At 32.0% G+C, this 21506-nt stretch overlaps 2 protein-coding genes and 1 long non-coding RNA gene across 3 annotated transcripts; 2 read left to right on the top strand and 1 right to left on the bottom strand.

The window, feature by feature from the left end:
* Positions 1–3394: 3394 nt before the first annotated feature.
* On the bottom strand, positions 3395–3769 carry LOC143536695 (uncharacterized). The gene is made up of 2 exons (XM_077030631.1): positions 3629–3769; positions 3395–3577 (listed from the first exon to the last, which is right to left on the bottom strand). Exons 1-2 carry the CDS (start codon positions 3767–3769, stop codon positions 3395–3397), a joined length of 324 nt encoding a protein of 107 aa, XP_076886746.1.
* Positions 3770–6114: 2345 nt separating this feature from the next.
* Positions 6115–6489, top strand: LOC143536680 (uncharacterized). Its single transcript, XR_013135918.1, has 3 exons — positions 6115–6175; positions 6302–6334; positions 6409–6489. It is a non-coding gene; the product is annotated as an uncharacterized LOC143536680 (long non-coding RNA).
* A 144-nt stretch (positions 6490–6633) lies between these two features.
* Positions 6634–7580, top strand: LOC143536696 (low-temperature-induced 65 kDa protein-like). Its single transcript, XM_077030632.1, has 3 exons — positions 6634–6764; positions 6827–7455; positions 7516–7580. Exons 1-3 carry the CDS (start codon positions 6634–6636, stop codon positions 7578–7580), a joined length of 825 nt encoding a protein of 274 aa, XP_076886747.1.
* The last annotated feature ends 13926 nt before the right edge of the window (positions 7581–21506 follow it).

Here is a 21506-nt window from a genome sequence, read left to right on the forward strand (position 1 = left end):
AGCCACTGGAGTCTATGAGACTGGAGTGTATGAAACTCGTATTTATGAAACTCCTCCTACCGATCAATCTCGGGTAGGGTATGATGCCTATGGGGATGAAGATTTAAATACTTACCCGGTGCCTCCTGGGATATCAAGTCAAGTAGTGGAGGAGGATTCCGCGTATACAGGTACCATCAAGAATCTCACCATGTACAACCGATATAGGCTATAAACAAGTTGAGCCGTCCGTCACTAGGCGGATCAGCCCGTCTTGCTCGTTTCTTGACGACCTGAAACCTTGTTCATAGATAAATGATATTTGTCAGCTCCTTCAAATAAACAAGAGCTGAAATGTCAAATGTCATTAAGATAGATAAAAGATAGATGATATTTATCAGCTCTGAAAATAAATAAGAGCTGGCTGGCTGAAATGTCATTAAGATAAACCATATCTTAAGATATATAATGGTATTCATCTTAACTCTATTTGTCGACTCCTTAAAACGTTATTTTCGATTTTTGATCATTTTTTTTGAATTTGAAATAAAACCATATTGAAATGATAGTATTCATCTTAACAAGAAAAATAATAGCATTCATCTTAGGGACGAATTCAGGTAACCTCTTTCAGATAAATATTAAGATGAATTTTTAATTAAACGAGCTATTTCAGCATGATTCTGGCTCATTGAAGTTTTAATTTTGATTTTTGAAAGTTTATTTTAAACAAACTTTCAAACCTACCTGCTAGTTGTAGCAGGTCGACTCGGCTCATTTAGTATTTAGTTTGTTACCAATTGAGCTTGCCACAACTCAAGCAAGTTGTTAAACCGAGATTTTAAAATGCACTTAAGTGACGTAAGCATTGCCTTCGGTTGGACATCTTTGGTAACTTAATTTTTTATGGACTACTGAAGAAGCTGACTTTTTAATGGATTACTAAAAAGAGTTCTGTCATTTTCTAGGTGGGCGACAAGCCAGAATCACAGAAGCCAATTATATACGTCGCAATTGAGTTGCATGTGTAGATGCTTTGTGTTTGAATTATACTTTATTTAAGTGTTGTTTTTTGTTGGTATGTTGTTTTCTGTAGGTGCGATAGAAAAATAAGTACATATTTGTAAGGTACAACAAAATAAGTAGTGGGTGGGGGAGGGTTTGGTTTTGTCTAAATGTTGTCGTGTGAGTTTGAAATGATCAATATTGTTTTTATTTTGACAATTAATATGAATAATCGCATACTGTGGGGATTCTGTTATGTTCAGTGCTCACGCTTAATGATCACATTGTTATGTTCAGTGCTCCTACTTAATTCACCATTGATATAAGTCTAAAATTTATTGTCGCCGACCTTATTATCAATAATACTACAATTACTTCTCTACTTCGATTGATTTCAAATACTTTAGTAAGATTGGTTTCTTATTTCAAATAAGAAACTTCACAGTTTTACCTTATTTTATATTATATTATATTAACAATATTTATTATTATATGGGTGTCTTAAAGTTGGCACTAAAGAAAATAGGGTAAAAAAATAATATTGTATATTTCCATATACAAGTTACATGTTAATTATCTTATTATTTTAAAGCATCTATTTTAAATCTATTAAAACTAATCTTATTATTTTAAAGCATCTATTTTAAATCTATTAAAACTTTTTTTTCATATGATATTTAAAAAAAATAAAAAAACTCATTTATATTTAATATGAGTATGATTTTATTTATATAACAATTAAAACAAAAATTACGTTTTTGCTTACCGTTGTGTTTTTTTTTGTCATGTTTTTTTCGTTATTGTGTTTTAACTTATCATTATTTTTCAACTTATCATTTGTGTTTTTTTTTCTGCATACCAATAACATCGTTGTGTAATAATAATGTAAATATAATAAAAATTACCAATAAATTATTTAATACATAAAATACAATGATGAATACATATTACACAATAACCTGAACTATAAAACATAATGATAAATACATATAACACAATGACCTAGAACGGGTAGGACATAATGGTGAATACATATATCACAATGACCTGAAACGTAAAACACAATAGAAACTACATATTACACAATGACTTAAATGTAATACACAATGAACATAATACTACTTTTCTCAAATTAAATGAATGTCACGTGCCAATTGTCTGAACAAAAGACAATGAAGGTAAAACACAATGATAAGTAGAAAGACAAATATTGAGCATAAAGACACAATGACGAATAAATGACGCAATGATGTCTTCTTTATTTTAATTTTTATCTTTAATATAAGTATTAGTTGAAAAATACCATCACCAAAATTTTATAGCATGATGCATAGAAAAACAAAATGAACAACCAAGTAACACAATATAAAAAAAACCCACTAATTTTTTTAATTTTAGATAACAATATGATATTCATATTAAAGATAAAAAAATACTTGATATTATGGTGAATTTAAAAAAAACTCCATATGAAAAAGTTTTGGACCGTTCTAAAATGATGTGGAAATTGACATGCGTCTTGCATGTGTAGAGAAAGCTATCATAAGTGACTTATTACCTTAATGTCATTCTCCTCAATTTTTATTCTTAAATTAATCTCCAACATTCAAATCTAAGATCAATGAATTAGATTTTTTCTCATCTTTCTCATTTTTCCTGTACTTTGTATTTTAACCTTACCCTATATTACATTTGCTTCGATTGGTCGATTGGGTTCAAATAAGAAATTATATTATCAATATTATATTATATTATACTAGTTTGAGACCCGTGTATTACACAGGGAATTAATGAAACTTACAATATTTAAGCATTAAGCAAAATACAATCAATAACACAATTATCATGTATTGTTAATACAATTACAACTTGCATTACAATTACAGGAATTACAAAACAAATATTATGAAAGTATTTTACAAATAAGAAAAAATTTCTTTGTACACTACATTTGTGGTTGTATTAGTCAGATTATCTTATTTATCAAGGATCAGAATATTTAGCCCACACCTGCTTGTAACTCTTGACAAGGCGACGTATAGCTGTCCATGTGAGAACATGGATTCTTTCAAGTACGAACCAACCCTAGATAATGATGGATCTTGGATTTTGTTTATGGTCATCGCAAAATATACTGCAAGGGGAAACTGTCGTCTTTGAAATTTATATGCAATTTTGTTGTCTGTTGGAGTCAGTGGCGACCTCTGGATCAAAAATATCCAATGTTAGTTCCAGAAATAATTTTTGTTTCAACTACACGAGTACCTAAAGATATAATTTGTAGTCGAGTACAGTTACATAAGCCTTCATTCTGGTTAAGATTTCTAAGGAGCATAACAGGAACACCAACTTTTAGCACAATCTTATGGTTTGGTAGTCCGGATATTCTTAGACCATTAAGCAGTTCAGGCTAGTTTAGAGCTGTATCAACCGTGTCATTGATATATTCTGAACTACATATGGTATATGAACTTAAGTACTCGACTTCATCACCTGGAAAAAACTTAAGCAAACTATCATTAATCTCATCAACAATTTCGTTTGTTGGTGCAAGTATGGCTCTATCCTGAAAGTAATGTTGGTTCTCGTAATTCTATAGAATATCAGGATATACAAAGTCAAAAATTTTTGATATACGATCAACAGAATCTTTTATAAGCAGATCGTTAAGTATATCTATCATTGCAACACCATCATTAAGACTTCCAACATTACCTTCACCTATATCTAAAAGCCATTTTGCAAATAATTTGGTTTCTTTAACATCAGATGATGGCCTACCCATAGTTAGCCTTAGGTTTTTTTTGTTAATCTCAAGACATTGCATTCACTCAAAATTTAAGAAGAACAAAGAGAGGCGTTTAATGTCTTGTCTAGTGCCTTTTTGAACTACAGGTAGGATTTGTCGAAAGTCTCCACCAAATACAACTTTTCCTCCAAATAGCAAATTAGAAGATAAAACATCTTTTAAAGATCTACCAAGAGCTTGAAAGCCATTGGAACTTCGTCCCAAATTATTAATATGGTTTTTTCTAATAATTGTGCCTCGTCTGTGCCTGGATCCATGTAGCAGGTAGAATCCGCATTCAGATTTATAGGAATATGAAACCTAGAATGCGCTGTGTGACTTCCGGTTAACAATAACGAAGCAATTCAACTTGAAGCAACAATTAGGACGATTTCGCCCTTTAATCTTATGGAAGTTGATAAGGTCTTCCATAAGTACGTTTTACCTGTTCCACCATAACCATATACGAAGAGCACACCCCATTTATTCTGCTGAGCAGCCATTATTATACGATCAAAAACAATTTTCTTCTAAGTAATTGAATTGAATAGAGTTTGGAACTCTACTTTTAGCAAGTTTTGATAATCAATAGTGAGTATAATAAATTGTAACGTAAAAAAATATTACTAACCATTGGGAATTTCTTCAAAAGGTCTTCGTTCGATTCTGACAGCTAAAGGGAAAAAAAGGTTTTTAAATTTATTAAAAGTAAAATTGATTAGCCAATTATGCTAATTTGTAAGTATAGACCATAATTTTTGTATTTAGATTTAATTAATTTATAGGTTGTGTTCAAAGTGATAAAATAATCATAATAAGATATAATATAGAATTAATATCATTGGTGATGTCATCAAAAGGTCTTCTGATTTTCCGACTACAAAAGAAAAAACAAAACAAAAATAAATAATAAGTAATTTTTGGTTTTTCTTTTACGGTTGCCATAGTGTACAACCAAGTTTCCACTGTATCACGAGGGTTGAAAGTAACTAGATAGCATTAATAATAACTAATATATATGTTTATTATAACCAATTAAATTAAACATTATACTATGTATTAAAGGAAAGTGAGGGTTACACTGTAGCATCTACACCACTTATTCTTGACATTCTACAAGCCCTCCAAAGTTTTTATGTTTTGACAATTTGTACCCTAATATATTCTACCAAGGCTTTATATACTTTGCACTCGCTAAGGTTTTCACAATTTTAATTTATGCCCTCACATTTGTTTTTTATGCCAAATTTACTTTAGTTAATAATTTACGTTATTTATTATTTTATAATGCTTAACAGATGATATTTTCTTTTTTTTGTGTGTGCCTTTACAACATATTTATTTTTATGTTTATTTTTACCTATGTCGCGTCATTAAAACCACAATAAAGTATATAAGTTTTGTTGAAAATACAACAGCATTTATAACAGTGTAGCATTCTATCGTAAGCTATACCGAGTGTCGATACCGTAATGAGCAGAACCAATACCGGACAAGTTCTTTTGATATTTACATAAAATACTGTTGCGATGTGAATAAACATTTGGCACCTTATGAGATATACCAACTTTAGTCCTTTGTTATTTTAAAAATCAAATTTTGCCCCTGGTGAATTTTATAATGATGTTTTGCTTTATAAGTAGGAAAATCTTTAAGTTTCAAATAAAAGTAGCACAATCTTTTATAAGCAAAGGCTAATGTTTAAATAAAAGTCCCCTATTTAACAATAATTTTATTACTTTATCACTTGCTATTTGACACCTGATAAGAGCGTAAATAATGGTAAAAACACGTGGGAGCACTACTTCACCGAAGATCGATAATATCTAATATTCAAAACACTTATGTTTACTTTTTAACTTTTGAAAAGGCATAAACATTATTTTTATGTTTTATTCGTTGGTTGTGTGTTTACATCTGGTTGTGTTGCACATCTTTTTTTTTTATTTTTTATTCATGGTTGCGTGTTTACGTCGGATAGTGCCGTGGCGAAGCACGACTTAGTTCACCACTAGTTTTACTTAGATCACAAATTAAACATTTTAGTAATAATTACACTTAAAAAAAGGACAAATTAGTAATGTGCAAAAGAAAACAAATGTTACTTCCAGATAAACAAAATACAACCCGGCCTAGAATAATGTCACGTGATGATGAAGCTAATAAAGTGGTGAATCATGCCACCTGTCCACCGTATGATACGTGTCAGCTGCCCACCTATGTAGCCTTGATCCGAGCTGGCTAACCTTGTGTCCTTATCCATTTACGCTTACTCTCCTTAAAATGCACCATCTTTTGCTTTTGCTCATCACCATTGCAAACTCAATACATTTGTAATTAATATGGAATCACAATTGCACCGTACTTACGCCCGTGAATATGACGATCGTCTCCATCCTGCCGGTAGGTTATTTTTATATATATTAATAATTATAATAATAATACAAGCCATTATTATGCATGCATAGTTGATTATTTCCAACCGTTATTTATATTTTGTTAATTTGAAGTGATCAATGTATATTGTAGGTACTGTAGTAAACCAAGATGAAGCAGATACTGGTGAGTTGCTTTCAGTTTGTCTTCAAATCAATCAATCAATCAAAACGTAACGGTTTCTTTATAAACTTTGGCAGTGAACGATTCGGCAGTGGTTAGGAGCGGTTTGGCGGAACCCACCGTTATGGGTACACCGGTTTTAGCCGAGGATATGTACGCAACTCGCTCCAACATAGTAGACCCTGCGCAGTGGGAGGACAAGGAAATAAATTACGCACCACCGCCACCCTCCACCGGCTACGAAACTCATCTCACCAACCTACCTCATGGTGGCCAGTACACATTTGGTGGTGATGTATATAATGAACCATTTAAGGGTTGGTGTTGGAAATCCGAGTGGGTTGGAAGAGGAGGGGAAATATTGTGGCGGGGTCTATGTAGCTCATCCTGGAGGCGCTCATGTCTATGCGAATGAAGATCAACATTCAAATACGTTCCATGGAGCTGGTATCAAATTTCAAACTATTGTTTTGAATTTATTATTTTAATTAAAAGCCGTTACGAAAATAGATCATATAATTTTACAGGTGAGAAAGAAGTAGGGATCACAGGAGTCTTGCACTCCTTCGACAAAATGAAGGTTTTCGGCGAACACGACACTAAACCTAAATCCGACCAAACCGAACCAAAGGTGTATACAGGATCTCATGATCAATTTGCACCTGAACCTGTTAAGAACCCGCCGCCACTAGACACTATAGCCGCCGACCCATCCAACCCAAACAGTAGCTACTCCCAAAGGATATCGACCGCAACTTCAGCTATAGCCGACAAAGCGGCGGCGGTTAAGGGCACCCTAGTCTCTAAACTAGGTTCTTCCACTGAAAACAAAGTCGAGACATCACCTAAAACAAATACCAAGTCATCGTTCCCTACCGCGTTTTCACATAAAGTTGCGGATACGTTGTCGAGCACATTGGGTCCGGTTTATGAGAAGGTGACGTCGAAAATGCAGGGGGGCGGACATGATGAGGCTCCGGGTAAGGGAGCTACGGTGAAGGAATTTTTGGTGGATACGTTTAAGCCGGGGGACGATGATAAAGTGTTGTCGGAGGCGATAACGCATGCTTTTCACCGGGGTAAAGGGAACCAGCCGACGCAGGAGACCACTACCACTACCTATGGTAAGTGTGGATGTTTTATGTTGTGATGTTTTTGTTTTTTGTTGTATGATTTGGTGATAGATATGGTATGTTTTGCAGTGGTTAGAGAGGAAGGAGAAAGAAGGCTGCAAGAATCTGGGAATTGAGTTGCGAAAGTGGGTGTTTTGGAGTTTGGAGCTAATATATGGTATTTTATTTTGAGCGTTGTTTGTTGGTGTAGCTGGTGGTATATTACGTTAAAAAGAATTTCTATATGTATGTGATTTACAATAAACGGGATACGGTTGTGACTGCTATTACTCAGTTTTTGATCCGTATGTGGATATTTGTTATTTATTTTAGAGCCCGTGTCACGTACGGAATAATTCAAATTATAAAATTATAAGTAAAACAAATAATTATATAGCGTATATGAAAAAATATGTTACATCTATACTTATATCTTTTACTTATATCTATACAATGTGTACATAAATTAGTTTTATTTATGTCACAAAATCATTTTTTTAAATGAACTTAATAAAAAAAATGTCCGTGCAAAATCGTACCCGAGAATGCTTCTTTCTATTAAAAAATTTATTTTTGGTGTCATATATGTATAACTGAAAGATTTTTGGTTATGAACCAATTTCGAAAATAAGACTTTTCATACGATTGTGGTTCTAACTACTCAGCCTAAATACAAAAGATGCGTTACCTTTATTGATATATTTATCAATTTACCACTTGTCAAAGAAAAGTAGGATATTAAATTGTAGCAATGGATGTTCTTTAAGAACTATGTTTTTCTGAGGTACACCATAAAAATGATTTGATAAGTTTTAGAAGGCTTTTTGACAACATAAAAAATAGCATGTTAACCAATTCAATTTTGTGAATATTTTGTTTCATTTGAGCATAGTTTTGCATGACATGCTTCTCTATAACATTTTGATCATCATTGAAGGAAAAATTAATGTTGACATAAATATTTCAAATTTGATAAAAGTTAGAAGCATTGATAGGCGTGGGTGTGGCATATTGAAAGTGTTCGCAATCTTTTCTTAAATTTTAATAGTTGAGGGAAAAATAGTCAATTTGTCAAATCCTGAACCTTTTGATTATTTCAAAAAATGCCCTTAAAAGTAAACTTGAAACCCGAATCATGTTTAAAATTCTAACTTTCATATTTTTGACAATTTAAAGTCAAAATTTTGAACTCATAACAAAATTAACGATAAATCTATTTTGCATTCTCAAACTTTTAAAAATACTCAAAATTTTCATTTTTGACCCGTAACAAATTTTGACCCAAATGTAGTTAACTGGTACCAAACAATGTATTTACCAACTTTTGACCCATAAAATCAAATTTAACTTTCACAAAAAGACCCGAAACAATTTTCATTTGAGAAACATGATTTGTTGTTGATTTTTGAAATTCACCAAGTATTTTGAAATTATATAGTAAAATAATATGTTAATATTTATAAAAATATATAGATATTATATAAATATTGTGTAAAAAGAAAGTGAATAAGTATTGATTTATTACATATATTATGGTATATTAGTTTTGGAGAGAAAAAATTTGTGAGAATTAACCAAAACATAACAAGTGTCCTCATTTATTTTATTTGATTAGAATAGATAGATTGATAAAAAGATAGGATAATTCTAAACACCTTCCAAATGAAAACAATTATTTCCAAATGAAGTAAGAAGATTTACTTTTTTTTTATTTACTTCTTAAATAACATTCAAAATAAGTTTTTTTTCCCGAATGGAGTGTTTCATGTTTGGGTACTTTTTTGAAGGGAGTTTCTATTTACTTTCTTAAATACCATTCAAAATAAGTTTTTTTGGAGGGAGTGTTTTATGTTTGGGTAAGCTTTTAAATTTACTTATTCCTTTTTCTATTTACTTCTTAAATAGCATTCAAATAAAATTTACTTATTCTTTCTTTCTATTTACTTCTTAAATGGGATTCAAAATAAGGTTTTGGTGGAGTTCTATCAAACACATTTTTGTTAAATATACTTATTTTTTTTAATTACTTCTTAAATAACATTCAAAATAAGTTTTTGTTTGGAGTTCTATCAAACACCTTTTGCTTAAATAAGCAAATAAACAAGTTTTAGAAGTTCACCTGAACATCTCTCAAGTATCCTTCCTTCTATTCTAGTCCCATAGAATTTGAGACCTCACTCCAAACCTCTTTAACCCCCTGTCCTAGCAAAAGACCAACATATTAGTGTAGTTATGTTTATGTTTAATGTATGGCAGCATATATAGTGTAGTTATGTTTATGTTTAATGTATGGCAATTAAAATGATATTTTCATTAGATGGTGATTTTTGAAATTTTAATCAATATTGATAGGTGTTGATACACGTTTTGTACGTCTCAGTCTTTATCAGGGCATTAATGTAATTAATCTAAAGTATAGGGGTCTTAATGTAAATACGGCTAAATGGGCCATTCGCTCTAATGTAATGTTACATTCGTTACGGGTAACGAATGTAACACATTCGTCTAATCTGTAAACTCATTCGTTAACCCAGTTTAACGAATGAGATAACGAATGAAGGCTATTCGTTATGTGGTAAATGTATTAACGAATGAATAGTTCATTCGTATGGTTTAATGTAACGAATGACACATTCGTTAACTGTTATGTTAACGAATGTGATCATCCCCTATTTATATGCTGTAACTTATTCATTAATAAAAGTTTTTCAAGTTTTTTTTATCAATTCTCTCTCGTTACTCTGCCAATTCATTCTCTCACATCATTCGTATCAATCATAACGTATATCGACCTTAATCGTATACCTAAACATCATGTATCGTTGTAATCATAAGTTCTAGATCCTAACCAAGCTCTTTCAAGTGGTATCAGAGCAAGAGGTTGCTCATGATACGTACCAGTTCGTGTTCTTCGTGTTCATCGGGTTTTGATCTTATTTCGGATGATTTCGTTGATGAATTATGAAATTGATAATATATTCATGTCAAGAAAAGGGGGAGATAAAACTTTCAAAGAGTTTAAATGATTGGTATCTTTCCTACATTTGCAAGGATTTCTTGAAAAATTACTGCAATTCGGGTGGTAATTCATGTTTGCAAAGCTATGTTTGACCGAGTTCAAGACTGTGTTTGTTCTTCGATTGGTGATTGATTTGTTCAAAATTGAAACCTGACTATGTAGGATACGAGTGTCTGTCCGATTACTTCTTTCTGAGGGACTTTGATCCTGACAATGTTGGCTACGAGTATTCGGCGGATTGCTTATGTTGAAGGGGGCACTTCTTGAATGGGTTGATCTGATTGAGGAATATACGAGTCTTGTCATCTGATTGAAGAATATGATCGTTCGGGATTGATTATCGAAGGTTGGAACTCTGAATCATATGCCCAAAGCATTAGCGCATCCAAGCGTATTGGTTGCCGAAGAGCTTTAAAGGGTTATATTTTGGGATAGACGTTATCGAGAGAGTGAAGACCGTTGTGAAAGATGTGGAATGATCGGGTTGTTCATGAAGATGTGTGACGAGGTTAAACGTAAAGACATTTACTTTACCGGTGCGACAGATAGCCGATGACTTGCTGCTAATTGATTCGTTTGATTGAACCATATCATATGCCAACTGGATGATCGAAATGATCACATGGACATGCTTGTTTGAGGGGGAGATCTATACGAGTCGCTACAAGTTGTTGGTTTGCTTACAAAGAGTTATATTTTGTCTGTTTGCTCAAGTCCGAGAATCATCAACCAAGGGGGAGGTTGGTTGTACGGCTGATGATATGCAGTTAGAGTATTAGCGGTTAAAGTATTCGACTTTAACGTATTCGTTGTTAACGTATTCGACGTTAAGGTATTGGTCGTTAACGTATTCTTCGCTAAAGTATTGAAGGTTAACGTATTCGACGTTAAAGTATTGGATGCTAAAGTATTGGAAAGCATTCGACAGCTACGGTCAAGGGGGAGTTTGTTAGTGCACAGATTTGGTGTCCGCAGCTGTTCGAATAGGATAGGGGTTGTTTAGTCTTTATATTAATGTATAAAGGCACATTCGCTGAGGATGTTTAGCGAATAGGCCTCATTCGTTAAAGGCTAGACATATTCGTTAATGTAAGAGCTCATTCGTTACTACTGTGTAACGAATGGAGGCTCATTCGTTAAAGTAATGCCCATTCGCTAAGGATGTTTAGCGAATGGGAGGTCATTTGCTATGGGAAGCCTCATTCGTTAGTGATGTTAACGAATGAGGAGGACTGCCTATAAATAGGCCTTCCCTAGTGAATGTACATAGAGATCTGTGCCATATTTATCCCCTATAACGTTATGCTGCCGGATTCTCTCAAGGCTTAATGTATTGATCTACATTAACGTATTGAATGAACTCGACTTAACATATTGATTTGCGACTAGTTCCTAGGCTCGTAAACGTTCATATAACGTTCTCACAATAGGTAGATATGTGTAATGTTTATGCCTAGTGTATGGCTAGGAAAATGAAATTAGATGGTGTAGATATGTGTAGTTATGTTTATATTTAAAGCATGGCAATGAAAATGAAATTAGATGGTGATTTTTGAAATTTGTTCAATATTGATAGGTAGATATTGATAGGTAGATATGGGTAATGTTCATGCCTAGTGTATGGCTAGGAAAATGAAATTAGATGGTGATTTGTGAAATTTGTTTAAATATTGATAGGTAGATCATGTGTAGTTATGTTTATATTTAGTGTATGGCAAGGAAAATGAAATTAGATGGTGATTTTTGAAATTTATTCAAAAAAATCAATATTAAAGTAAACTAGAAAGCAGTCCCCGCGCGTTGCGGCGGGGTTAAGATGGCCATTGACCAACATTGTGATTTGAATAGATGGTACAAAACAGATGAATCATCAATTTGTTGTTTAGATAATCAAGCAATTTCTTACACTAAACCAAGCAAAAGGAAGAAGAGGCACATAACAACTACCAAAAGTCGGATGCTACTGCAATTTGTACATTCAATATTTCCTAAACCATGGGAGTGTGACAAAAAAAAAGGTACAAAAAATACTACCATTTGTGGTGTTAAGTGGCATGTTGAGTAATCATCTAGTTAAGTTGGTGGTGTTAAGTGGCATGTTTTATGTTTAACATAATTTCAACTGTGATGCATTAATATATATTTCATTCAAACCAAAACTTCAAAAAGTAAGTTCGAAATAATGAACAAAATTAGATCAAATTTTTAACATAAGTCTTTACAGAAAAACGTATGCTTAATAGACAGCTTAAAATCAATAAAAGCATTCCTTCAATAACACAGAATAAGCAGGCAGAAATGGGAAAAAAGACAGAGGAGTTACCTCTGGCGTACAATAGAAATAAACGAACCACGAAGACGATTAAGAGGAAAATCCGCCTACTAACCTTCAGATCTTAAACTTTTGAGCCCTATCAAGATCAATTGACAACTCATAATGTACCGAAGATGTAGAAGGAGCAGGGGCGGCAGCTGTCGACGATTAGGTGTGGGTGTAACAGTGGCAGCTGGTGTGGCAGGAGCCGTCAATACGTTAAAAGAAAGAAGACAACGTCTTCTTTGGATGAAATACAGACATGTGCTCACACTGGTACAAACAAATAGAGCATTTTGTACAACCCACTAATTACAAAACCTAATGTACAACTCACAATGCAGAACGTACAACCTGTTATGCAACAAAAAGTTGCAAACTGATATATATATATATATATATAATGAGACCTATTTTCAACCAATTAGAAGGCATGTGAGACTTTGTCTGTCTAGTCTGGTCAGCTTTTTTTCCATGAAATTAGTAAAAGTAGATGTGACCCACTTCAACTTTTTTGGACAATGAAATTAGTAAAAAAGTAAACTCTTTTCGGACAATGAAATTAGTAAAAAGTAGATGGCACCACTTTAAATAATTAAAAGACGACATGTATTAGTAGTCGGCTAAAGTCGGTCTACTACTTTAGTAGTTGGCTAAATTTAGTTTACAACTTAGTTTCTTAGGTGGCTTGTTTAAAACTTTAGTTAGCCGTCTATGTAATACTCGGAACTTTCTTAAACAATAAAATAGTAATTGTCGAGTATGTCATTAATTAAAAGTGTTAGTATCTTGTTAAACGGGTATAATGTTAATGACAAATAACCTAACGTTTTTAATATAGTTATTATATTAAAAAATTTAACTTAGTAACACTTCTTATAAGTTCATGGGTTAGTTAAAACAAATAATAAAGTAAAAGGTTTATTGTGTAAATATGGAAATAAATTAAGAATCAAAGATGAAGGATCATATCTTAAAACCAAATTTGAAACCATTAGGTGACTATTGCAACCCCGTCAAATACGAAACCTTATCTTTGAGTAAACCTAATATGTTCTAAACGAATTAAACCGAAGCTCAGGGATTCATCACTTGTTTAAATATATTGTAACCTTTTTACTAAAACCCTAAACCGTATTATTTCACTACCGTAGTCACCACGCACAACTCGCCGCCACCATTCTGGTTCCGTTTTCCATCGCCGGCTATTTCAACCAGCCATGAACCATCACCTCAGCATAACCGACATCAGTCTCGCTCCTGTATAAGCCGAAGCGGGTGCACAACAGTTAGGGAACCGGATACCATTCTGCCATACGCGAGATTTGAAGCTCTATACTAGTTGTGGCACGTTTTGGCCATCATCTCGTATCCGTTTAGCGCTGCCGCTCGTCGTTTTCTTTTCCGAGTTAAACCGAGCCGCACGCGTTCTTGAGTTACCCCACTTGCCGACGAACCGTCACGTATCGTGTACCACCAACAACCGCCGCAAGTCAGACGCCACCGGCGTGTTCGTTAGTTCGCATCTAGTTCCGGTGACTCACGTCGTGCACCGCCACTCGTTTCAGTTTCCCGCAAGCACCGACCGTTCGAGTTCCGCCTTCTATTTGTTCGGTTCGAACCGTCTCGTTTCCGTGCGCTGCCAGCTTTGTTCTTCAATAGAGGTAATCTTCAACTCCCTCTCTTCTAGTTCGCATGCCTCATTAAGTTGTTTGAATGTGGCGTCTACGATCGTTGATTTGTTCTGGAGATGGAAACGTTCAAGTATAAACTGTATTTAGAATTTCCTATTATAACTCATGCATACATAATATTAAGAGAAAGGAAAATAAGAGTTGTGTGTGGTTGTGATTGTTTTTGAGTAGTCATCCTTTGTCTTCATAAGTTGTCATTCATGAGTTCTCACTTTTATTGTCTTTTGGATAATTCATGCACATGCATGTTTTCCTTTGACTAAATCCAAACGAACATATTAGTTGTATTGTTGTGTGAAGTGAATATATATATATATATAGAGGGCGGTTAACGTACACTAATACATTATCGTACATTACGTACGCAAATATCCTGTACGTCTAATTATACGTGATTAAATTTTTTAAATACAACTATACCCCGTTATACGACAGTTATCAGAAGGGTATTTTCGTCCAAAGATTTTCCGTCCAACTATGCTCCCCAATTCTATTCTTCAATTTCGCTAAATCCCTGTTCTTCAAAATTCCCCGAAATCCGTTAACCGCATTCCAAACGGCAATCAAACCACCAATTGCTTACAAATAGAGGTCAATCAACTCCTGCATGCTCCACCCCTTCGGTTCCAACCACAACTTCATCGACGACAATTCGGATTACGAAGACACCGCCGACGAAGAAGACCATCCAGAAGCTATAAACGTATTACGTGAACGTCTTACGTGAACGTATTACTTGAAAGTATTGGTTGAAAGTATTAGTTGAATCTATTACTTGAAAGTATTAGTTTAAATTCTTCAACACTCCAAATTTTGATTTCTTCTAATGCGTTCCACTTATACGTTCCTATTATACGTTCCTCTTATACGTTCAGTTTAAAAATGTCAAAATTCATCAACACTCTAATTTTAGATTTCTTCTAATACGGTTTGCTAAAACGTTCTCTGATATTTTCTTAAGAAAATGTTTAAAAGACAATTATACCCTTATGTTAATATGCTTTGCTAATATGTTCTTTATCAGACAACTTTAAAACCCGTCATTCAGAACTCAAAATTGATCGATTGAAGATCCAAATTAATGATTAATTGGATCGATTTCAAAGATGAACCGATCAATTGGCTTCAATTTCAATTTTAATTCAACTAAACAAACCTGTGACGAGTTTTGCGTTTTTCCGATGAGTTCGTTGTCGACGGCGATGATGGTGACGAAGAGTGTTGATGGTGAAGAAGGTGTGATGATGTCGGCAACTGGTAGTGGAGACGGATTGAGGAAGAGGGACGAGCAGATGAGTGTAATTGTGATTTTGGGTTTTGAAAATCTAACGGCTGAAGTGTCGTGTACGTAATGTACGATAAAGGATTATTGTATTTTATCCTTTATATATATATACATATATATATATATATATATATATATGTATATAGGATAAGGTTAAAATAAAAACCCACTTGAGTTGTGAAAACTCTGGAAACCCATTCTCAATCACATATATATAAAAATTAGTAAAAAAATAGCAAAACAATTTTTTTTTTAGTTTTCAATGTTTTGTATTAAATGTTACAACATATATTACGTGTGTAGTAAAAAAAAAATTAAAAAAAAACGATGTTACATAGGGTTTTCACAACTCAAGTGGGTTTTCATTTTATACTTCCCCTATATATATATACACTACTAAATAAATAAAACTTTCTTCATGCCACGTGTCATCCATTTAACCCATCTTCTATCTCCCATTCCCGCCTCCCACCAATATCCATTTACAAACCCATTTCCTATACCCAGCCCGATTCAATCTGTTAGCCTAATCACTTTTGAACGCCTTCTTTCATACAAACCCTAAATCATCCTCCAGCTTACTTCATCTCCTGTGTTGCAGCTGCACCCGGCATCGCCACCCCCTTTTTCTCACCGGATTTTACCACTGGTCCGATTCATCTGTTAGACTAACCACTTTTGAATGCCGTCTTTCATAGAAACCCTAAGTCATTCTTTAGCTACCTTCGTCTCCGATGTTGCAGCCGCACCCGCCACCGCCACCCCCCTTTTCTCACCGGATTCCACCACTGGTCCCGCCGACAACCTTTTGGTACACCGGTGTTTGGACCTCAGGCGGGTATGTTATAGTTCTTGCTTTCTCATATGATTCGGTGTTCGTTAATTATTATATAAACCCTAAATCGATTTCAGTATGTATTTAGGCATGAATTGATTAACAAGCAGCAACTTCGGTGTTCGTTAATTATTTATATAAACCCTAAATCGATTTCATTATGTATTTTGAATTGATTAACAAGCATCGTCTCACCATTGTTTATTCTTCGATTTCATAATGTATGCAAATAATGTTCGATATGTACTTTTTATTCTTTATTTTTCTTTTAATATAAACTCTGAATCGTGTTCGTTATTCTTCTTAGGGTTGATTATGTATTCGTAGAAGGAAATATTTAGAGATTTTTTATTTGTTTATGAGTTTATGAATTATGTTTGTAATTTAGTTCATCTTTAATTAGTGTAACAGATATATTAGAAATAGAGATGCCATCTCCAATGAGAAAGCACTCTGCAAAGACAAGTTTGTGGCAGGCTCAGAGACAGAAAAGAAACCAAATGGGAGAGATGATGTTTTGTTTTAAGACAGTACAAAACACAACATTGTACATTCCAGTAGGATTTCAGAGGTTGGGGAGAGTTTAAGAACCGCTTGGATTAGAAAACAATGAAAGATCTAAATTATATTGAGTAGGTGTGTTTAAGGTTTATCATTCATATTTAGGATGAAAGTCCAAATGACAACATGTGGTTATGAGCATGCTTCAGCATTGGCAAAAACATTCTTGATGTCAGATTCTGTAGTGGTAGAGATGGAACCGAAGCAAGTTCATACTAGAAACCCTAGTGGTACTTCAGGTTGCTTCTTCTTCCTTTTTTTTTTTTCCTTTTCATTGCTACAATTTTGTGATGATATATTGATAATGTTAGTTCATGATGTGAATACTAAGACAACAACTGGAGATGGAGGTGATGGTGATGGTGATGGTGATGGTGATGGCGGTCAATAGTGAGGTGGAAACGGCGGTGCACAAGTTGGTGGCGATTGTTTATTCTTCGGTTTTATAGTGTATGCAAATAATGTTCGATATGTGCTTTTTATTCTTTATTTTTCTTTTGATATAAACTCTAAATCGTGTTTGTTATTCTTCTTAGGGTCGATTATGTATTCGTAGAAGGAAATATTTAGAGATTTTTGATTTGTTTATAAGTTTATGAATTATATTTGTAATTTAGTTCATCTTTAATTAGTGTAACAGATCGTTCTTTGACTATTTAGTTATTCTTCTTAGAGTCGATTATGTATTTGTTGTTTTAACTAATTGTCTTAAATTTTGTGAATTTCGATGATTATGTATTTGTTGTTTTATCTAATTCTTTTACTTTTATTTTATAAAATTTTTAGTGTTCACGTTCTGATAGGGTTCATATGTCTATGATATCAATGGGAAGAAGTATGTTGATTCTCTTGCTGGTCTGTGATGCACAGCTTTAGGTAAAATTTTATTTTAGTGTAACTAATGAAGTTGTTTTAGATTAATTTCCATTACCAAAAATAAGAATGTATCATATTTGTAAACTTTTAAATTAAATGATTTCTAAAATTCAATTACGTGTTTGACCATTACCATATATTAATACAATTTGTACTTCTTATTTATTTGTTAATTACCTTGACTTTTAAATTTCAACTATTTTTGTTAATTTCATATTTTTTTGGATAATTTGTTTTAATTATGGAATTTTATTTTAAATATATAATCTATTAAATTGATTGTTTTATGCTCAATCAAATTATTTTGTTAACTTTGGACTTATAAAAATATATTTAATCCATTTCTAAAAGTTTAATTATGGGAAATACTAACTAACGTAAATCAAGGGCCCAGATTGCAATTGACTTTTAAATTTCAACTATTTTTGTTAAATTCATATTTTTTTTGGAAAATACAAAGTGCATAGACCCGTGTTCGTTAATATTCTATTAACTTAGAACTTTTATATATATATATATATGTATATATAAAACCCATTTCTAAAAGGTTTAATTATGTAATATACTAACTAACGTAAATTAAGGCCTTAGATTAGTTACTAACTTTTAAATTTCAACTATTTTTGTTAACTTTATATTTTTTTGAAAAATACAAAGTGCATAGACCCATGGGCTAAAATTCATATTTGTACTACATATTTTTTTTTGCAATTACCTTGACTTTTAAAATTCAACTATTTTTTGTTAACTTCATATTTTTTTGGACAATTTGGTTTAATTATGAAATTTTATTTTAAATATATAATCTGTTAAGTTGATTAATTTACGCTCAATCAAATTATTCTATTACCAAAATAACATCAAAGACATTCAATGAATGTTAATTATATAATTAACATTCAATGAATGTTAATTATATAACATTATAAATACCATAATGTGATGTCAAATATACATAAGCTTTATTTCTCTGCTCCTTTTGGTAAACCCATTTTGTTCAATTGATTGATTTACCACTTTTTGTCTCTGTTTTTTCGCTCACTACATGAATAGATCTATCATTTATATTGTGTCCAATCATATGATATTTTAGATGTTTTAAGATTAATGTGTTAGTAAATTAAATGTATGTTTCTACATTTAATATTTAATACCAAATTGTTTCTTCAAATATTTCAAATGCTTTTAGAATTATAAAATAAAATTTGTTAAACCCGTGTATCACACGGGTACCTAACCTAGTATATATATATACATATATATATTATATAGAGAGAGGATCAAGAGAAAACTCATCTTTAGAGAGAAAACTTAAAAACTTCTAACGAATTATTTTTAATTAAAAATAAAAAAATATTTTTAAATTTATGTTTTTGCCATTATTCTTATATTTTCTTACTCTTTGCTCAAAAAAAATAAAAAAATAAAAAAATACCCGCTGTAATGCACATACGTATTACTGTGTGATACCGTTGTATTACACATGTGTAATACTATGTATTTTTGAGTTTAATAGTGTTTAATTGTATATATTCAATATTTGTGTATTGTATATGTGTAATAGTATTGTATTATATGAAAAAAAATAATAATAAAATAAAAGTCGTTGTGGTGCACATGTGCGTTCATGTTGTATTACACATACGTATTAATGTGTATTCGATGTATGTATTAGTCTTATATTGCATATATATAATAGTGTGTATCAAATATGTGCAATAGTGTTGTATTCTATGCAATAAAAACATTTTTGCATATACGCAATTCACACTATTACACATGCGTACTATACCGACAAGTTTTTTTTTTTGGGACCAATAACAACATATATGAATAATGGAAAAAAAGAAACTTCAAAAAAAATTAAAAAAAAGTTAAAAGTAGTTTTTTATGAGTTTTTGTGTATTACTATGTATTTACTAATATGAAAAAAAAATAAAATAAAAGTCGATATGGTGCACATGTGCGTTAATGTTGTATTACACATACGTACTAATGTGTATTCGATGTGTGTATTAGTCATATATTGCATATATACAATAGTGTGTATCAAATATGTGCAATAGTGTTGTACTGTTGTATTCTATGCAATACAAACACTTTTGCATATATGCAATGCACACTATTACACATGCACACTATACCGACGAGGTTACCGACAAGTTTTTTTTTTTTGGAACCAATAACAACATTGTGTATCAAATATGTGTAATAGTGTTGTATTCTATGCAATACAAATACTTTTGCATATATGCAATGCACACTATTACACATGCGCACTATGCCGACGAGGTTACTGATAAGTTTTTTTATTTTTGGAACCAAAAATAACATATAAGAATAATGGAAAAAAAAGAAACTTCAAAAAAAAATTTTAAAAAGTTAAAAATAGTTTTTAGAAGTTTTTATGTTTTCTTTTTAAGAGAAGTTTTCACTAGATCCCACCCTAGGGAGATGATCAAGAGAAAACTATCTTTAGAAAGAAAACTTAAAAACTCTTAAAGAATTATTTTTAATTAAAAATAAAAAATTATTTTTAAAATTCTGTTTTTGCCATTATTCTTATATTTTCTTACCCTTTGTTCGAAAAAAATAAAAATAAAAAAAAGCTGTAGTGCACATACGTATTATTGTGCGATACCGTTTTATTACACATGTGTATTACTACGTATTTTTGAGTTTAATAGTGTTTAATTGCATATATTCAATATTTTTGTATGGTATATGTGTAGTAGTGTTGTATTTAAAAGTTAAAAATATTTTTTTATGAGTTTTTAAGTTTTCTCTTTAAGAGAAATTTTCACTAGATCCCACCTATATATACATATATATATATATATATAATTAATATATACTGTTATCTATATATATAAGATTTGGAAATTTTAAAACAAATTAATTAAACGAAACAGTTGGCAGGTTATAAAAATAATGATAATAGTAATGAAATTCGAGTAAAGTTATTTAAATTACTTTACTCCTTTATAACTAAGTAGAGGTTTTAATCTTTTAATTATATAACTAGTTATATTTTAGAAGTTTAAACCTGTTTGAGTATTTACTAAATCGAGCATATCACAATACGTTATGGCCGTCATGGGGAACTCAACGAATACGCCAAGTAGTTATGTTAATACATCAAATTCTAATTGTAATCAAACCATAGGTTATCGTACGCAGTGCGCACACTTAGATTTAACTGGTTGTGCCTTGCTTGCTCAGTGACTATTAAGGTACGGTTTCTCTTGTCATTCACTCTTAGTATTAATTATGTTTCGTTACTTTGTAGTAAAGATTTTGTTTTCTTCACTCGTAGTATTGGTTCTATTTTATATTCTCTGTCCGTCACTTCGTAGTACGGATTTTTGTTATCTTTCAGTTTCAAATTCAGTTCAGTTTATTCGTATGATATATTTATATTAAGTTTATAACATACAATAGGTTATATATAGTTTGTATTCATTGTTGCATGTTCCTGT

This window comes from Bidens hawaiensis, unplaced genomic scaffold (genome assembly GCF_021521415.1).
Source record: "Bidens hawaiensis isolate Kalapana, Puna unplaced genomic scaffold, B.hawaiensis_p1.1 tig00010894_1, whole genome shotgun sequence".
Lineage (NCBI taxonomy): Eukaryota > Viridiplantae > Streptophyta > Magnoliopsida > Asterales > Asteraceae > Bidens > Bidens hawaiensis.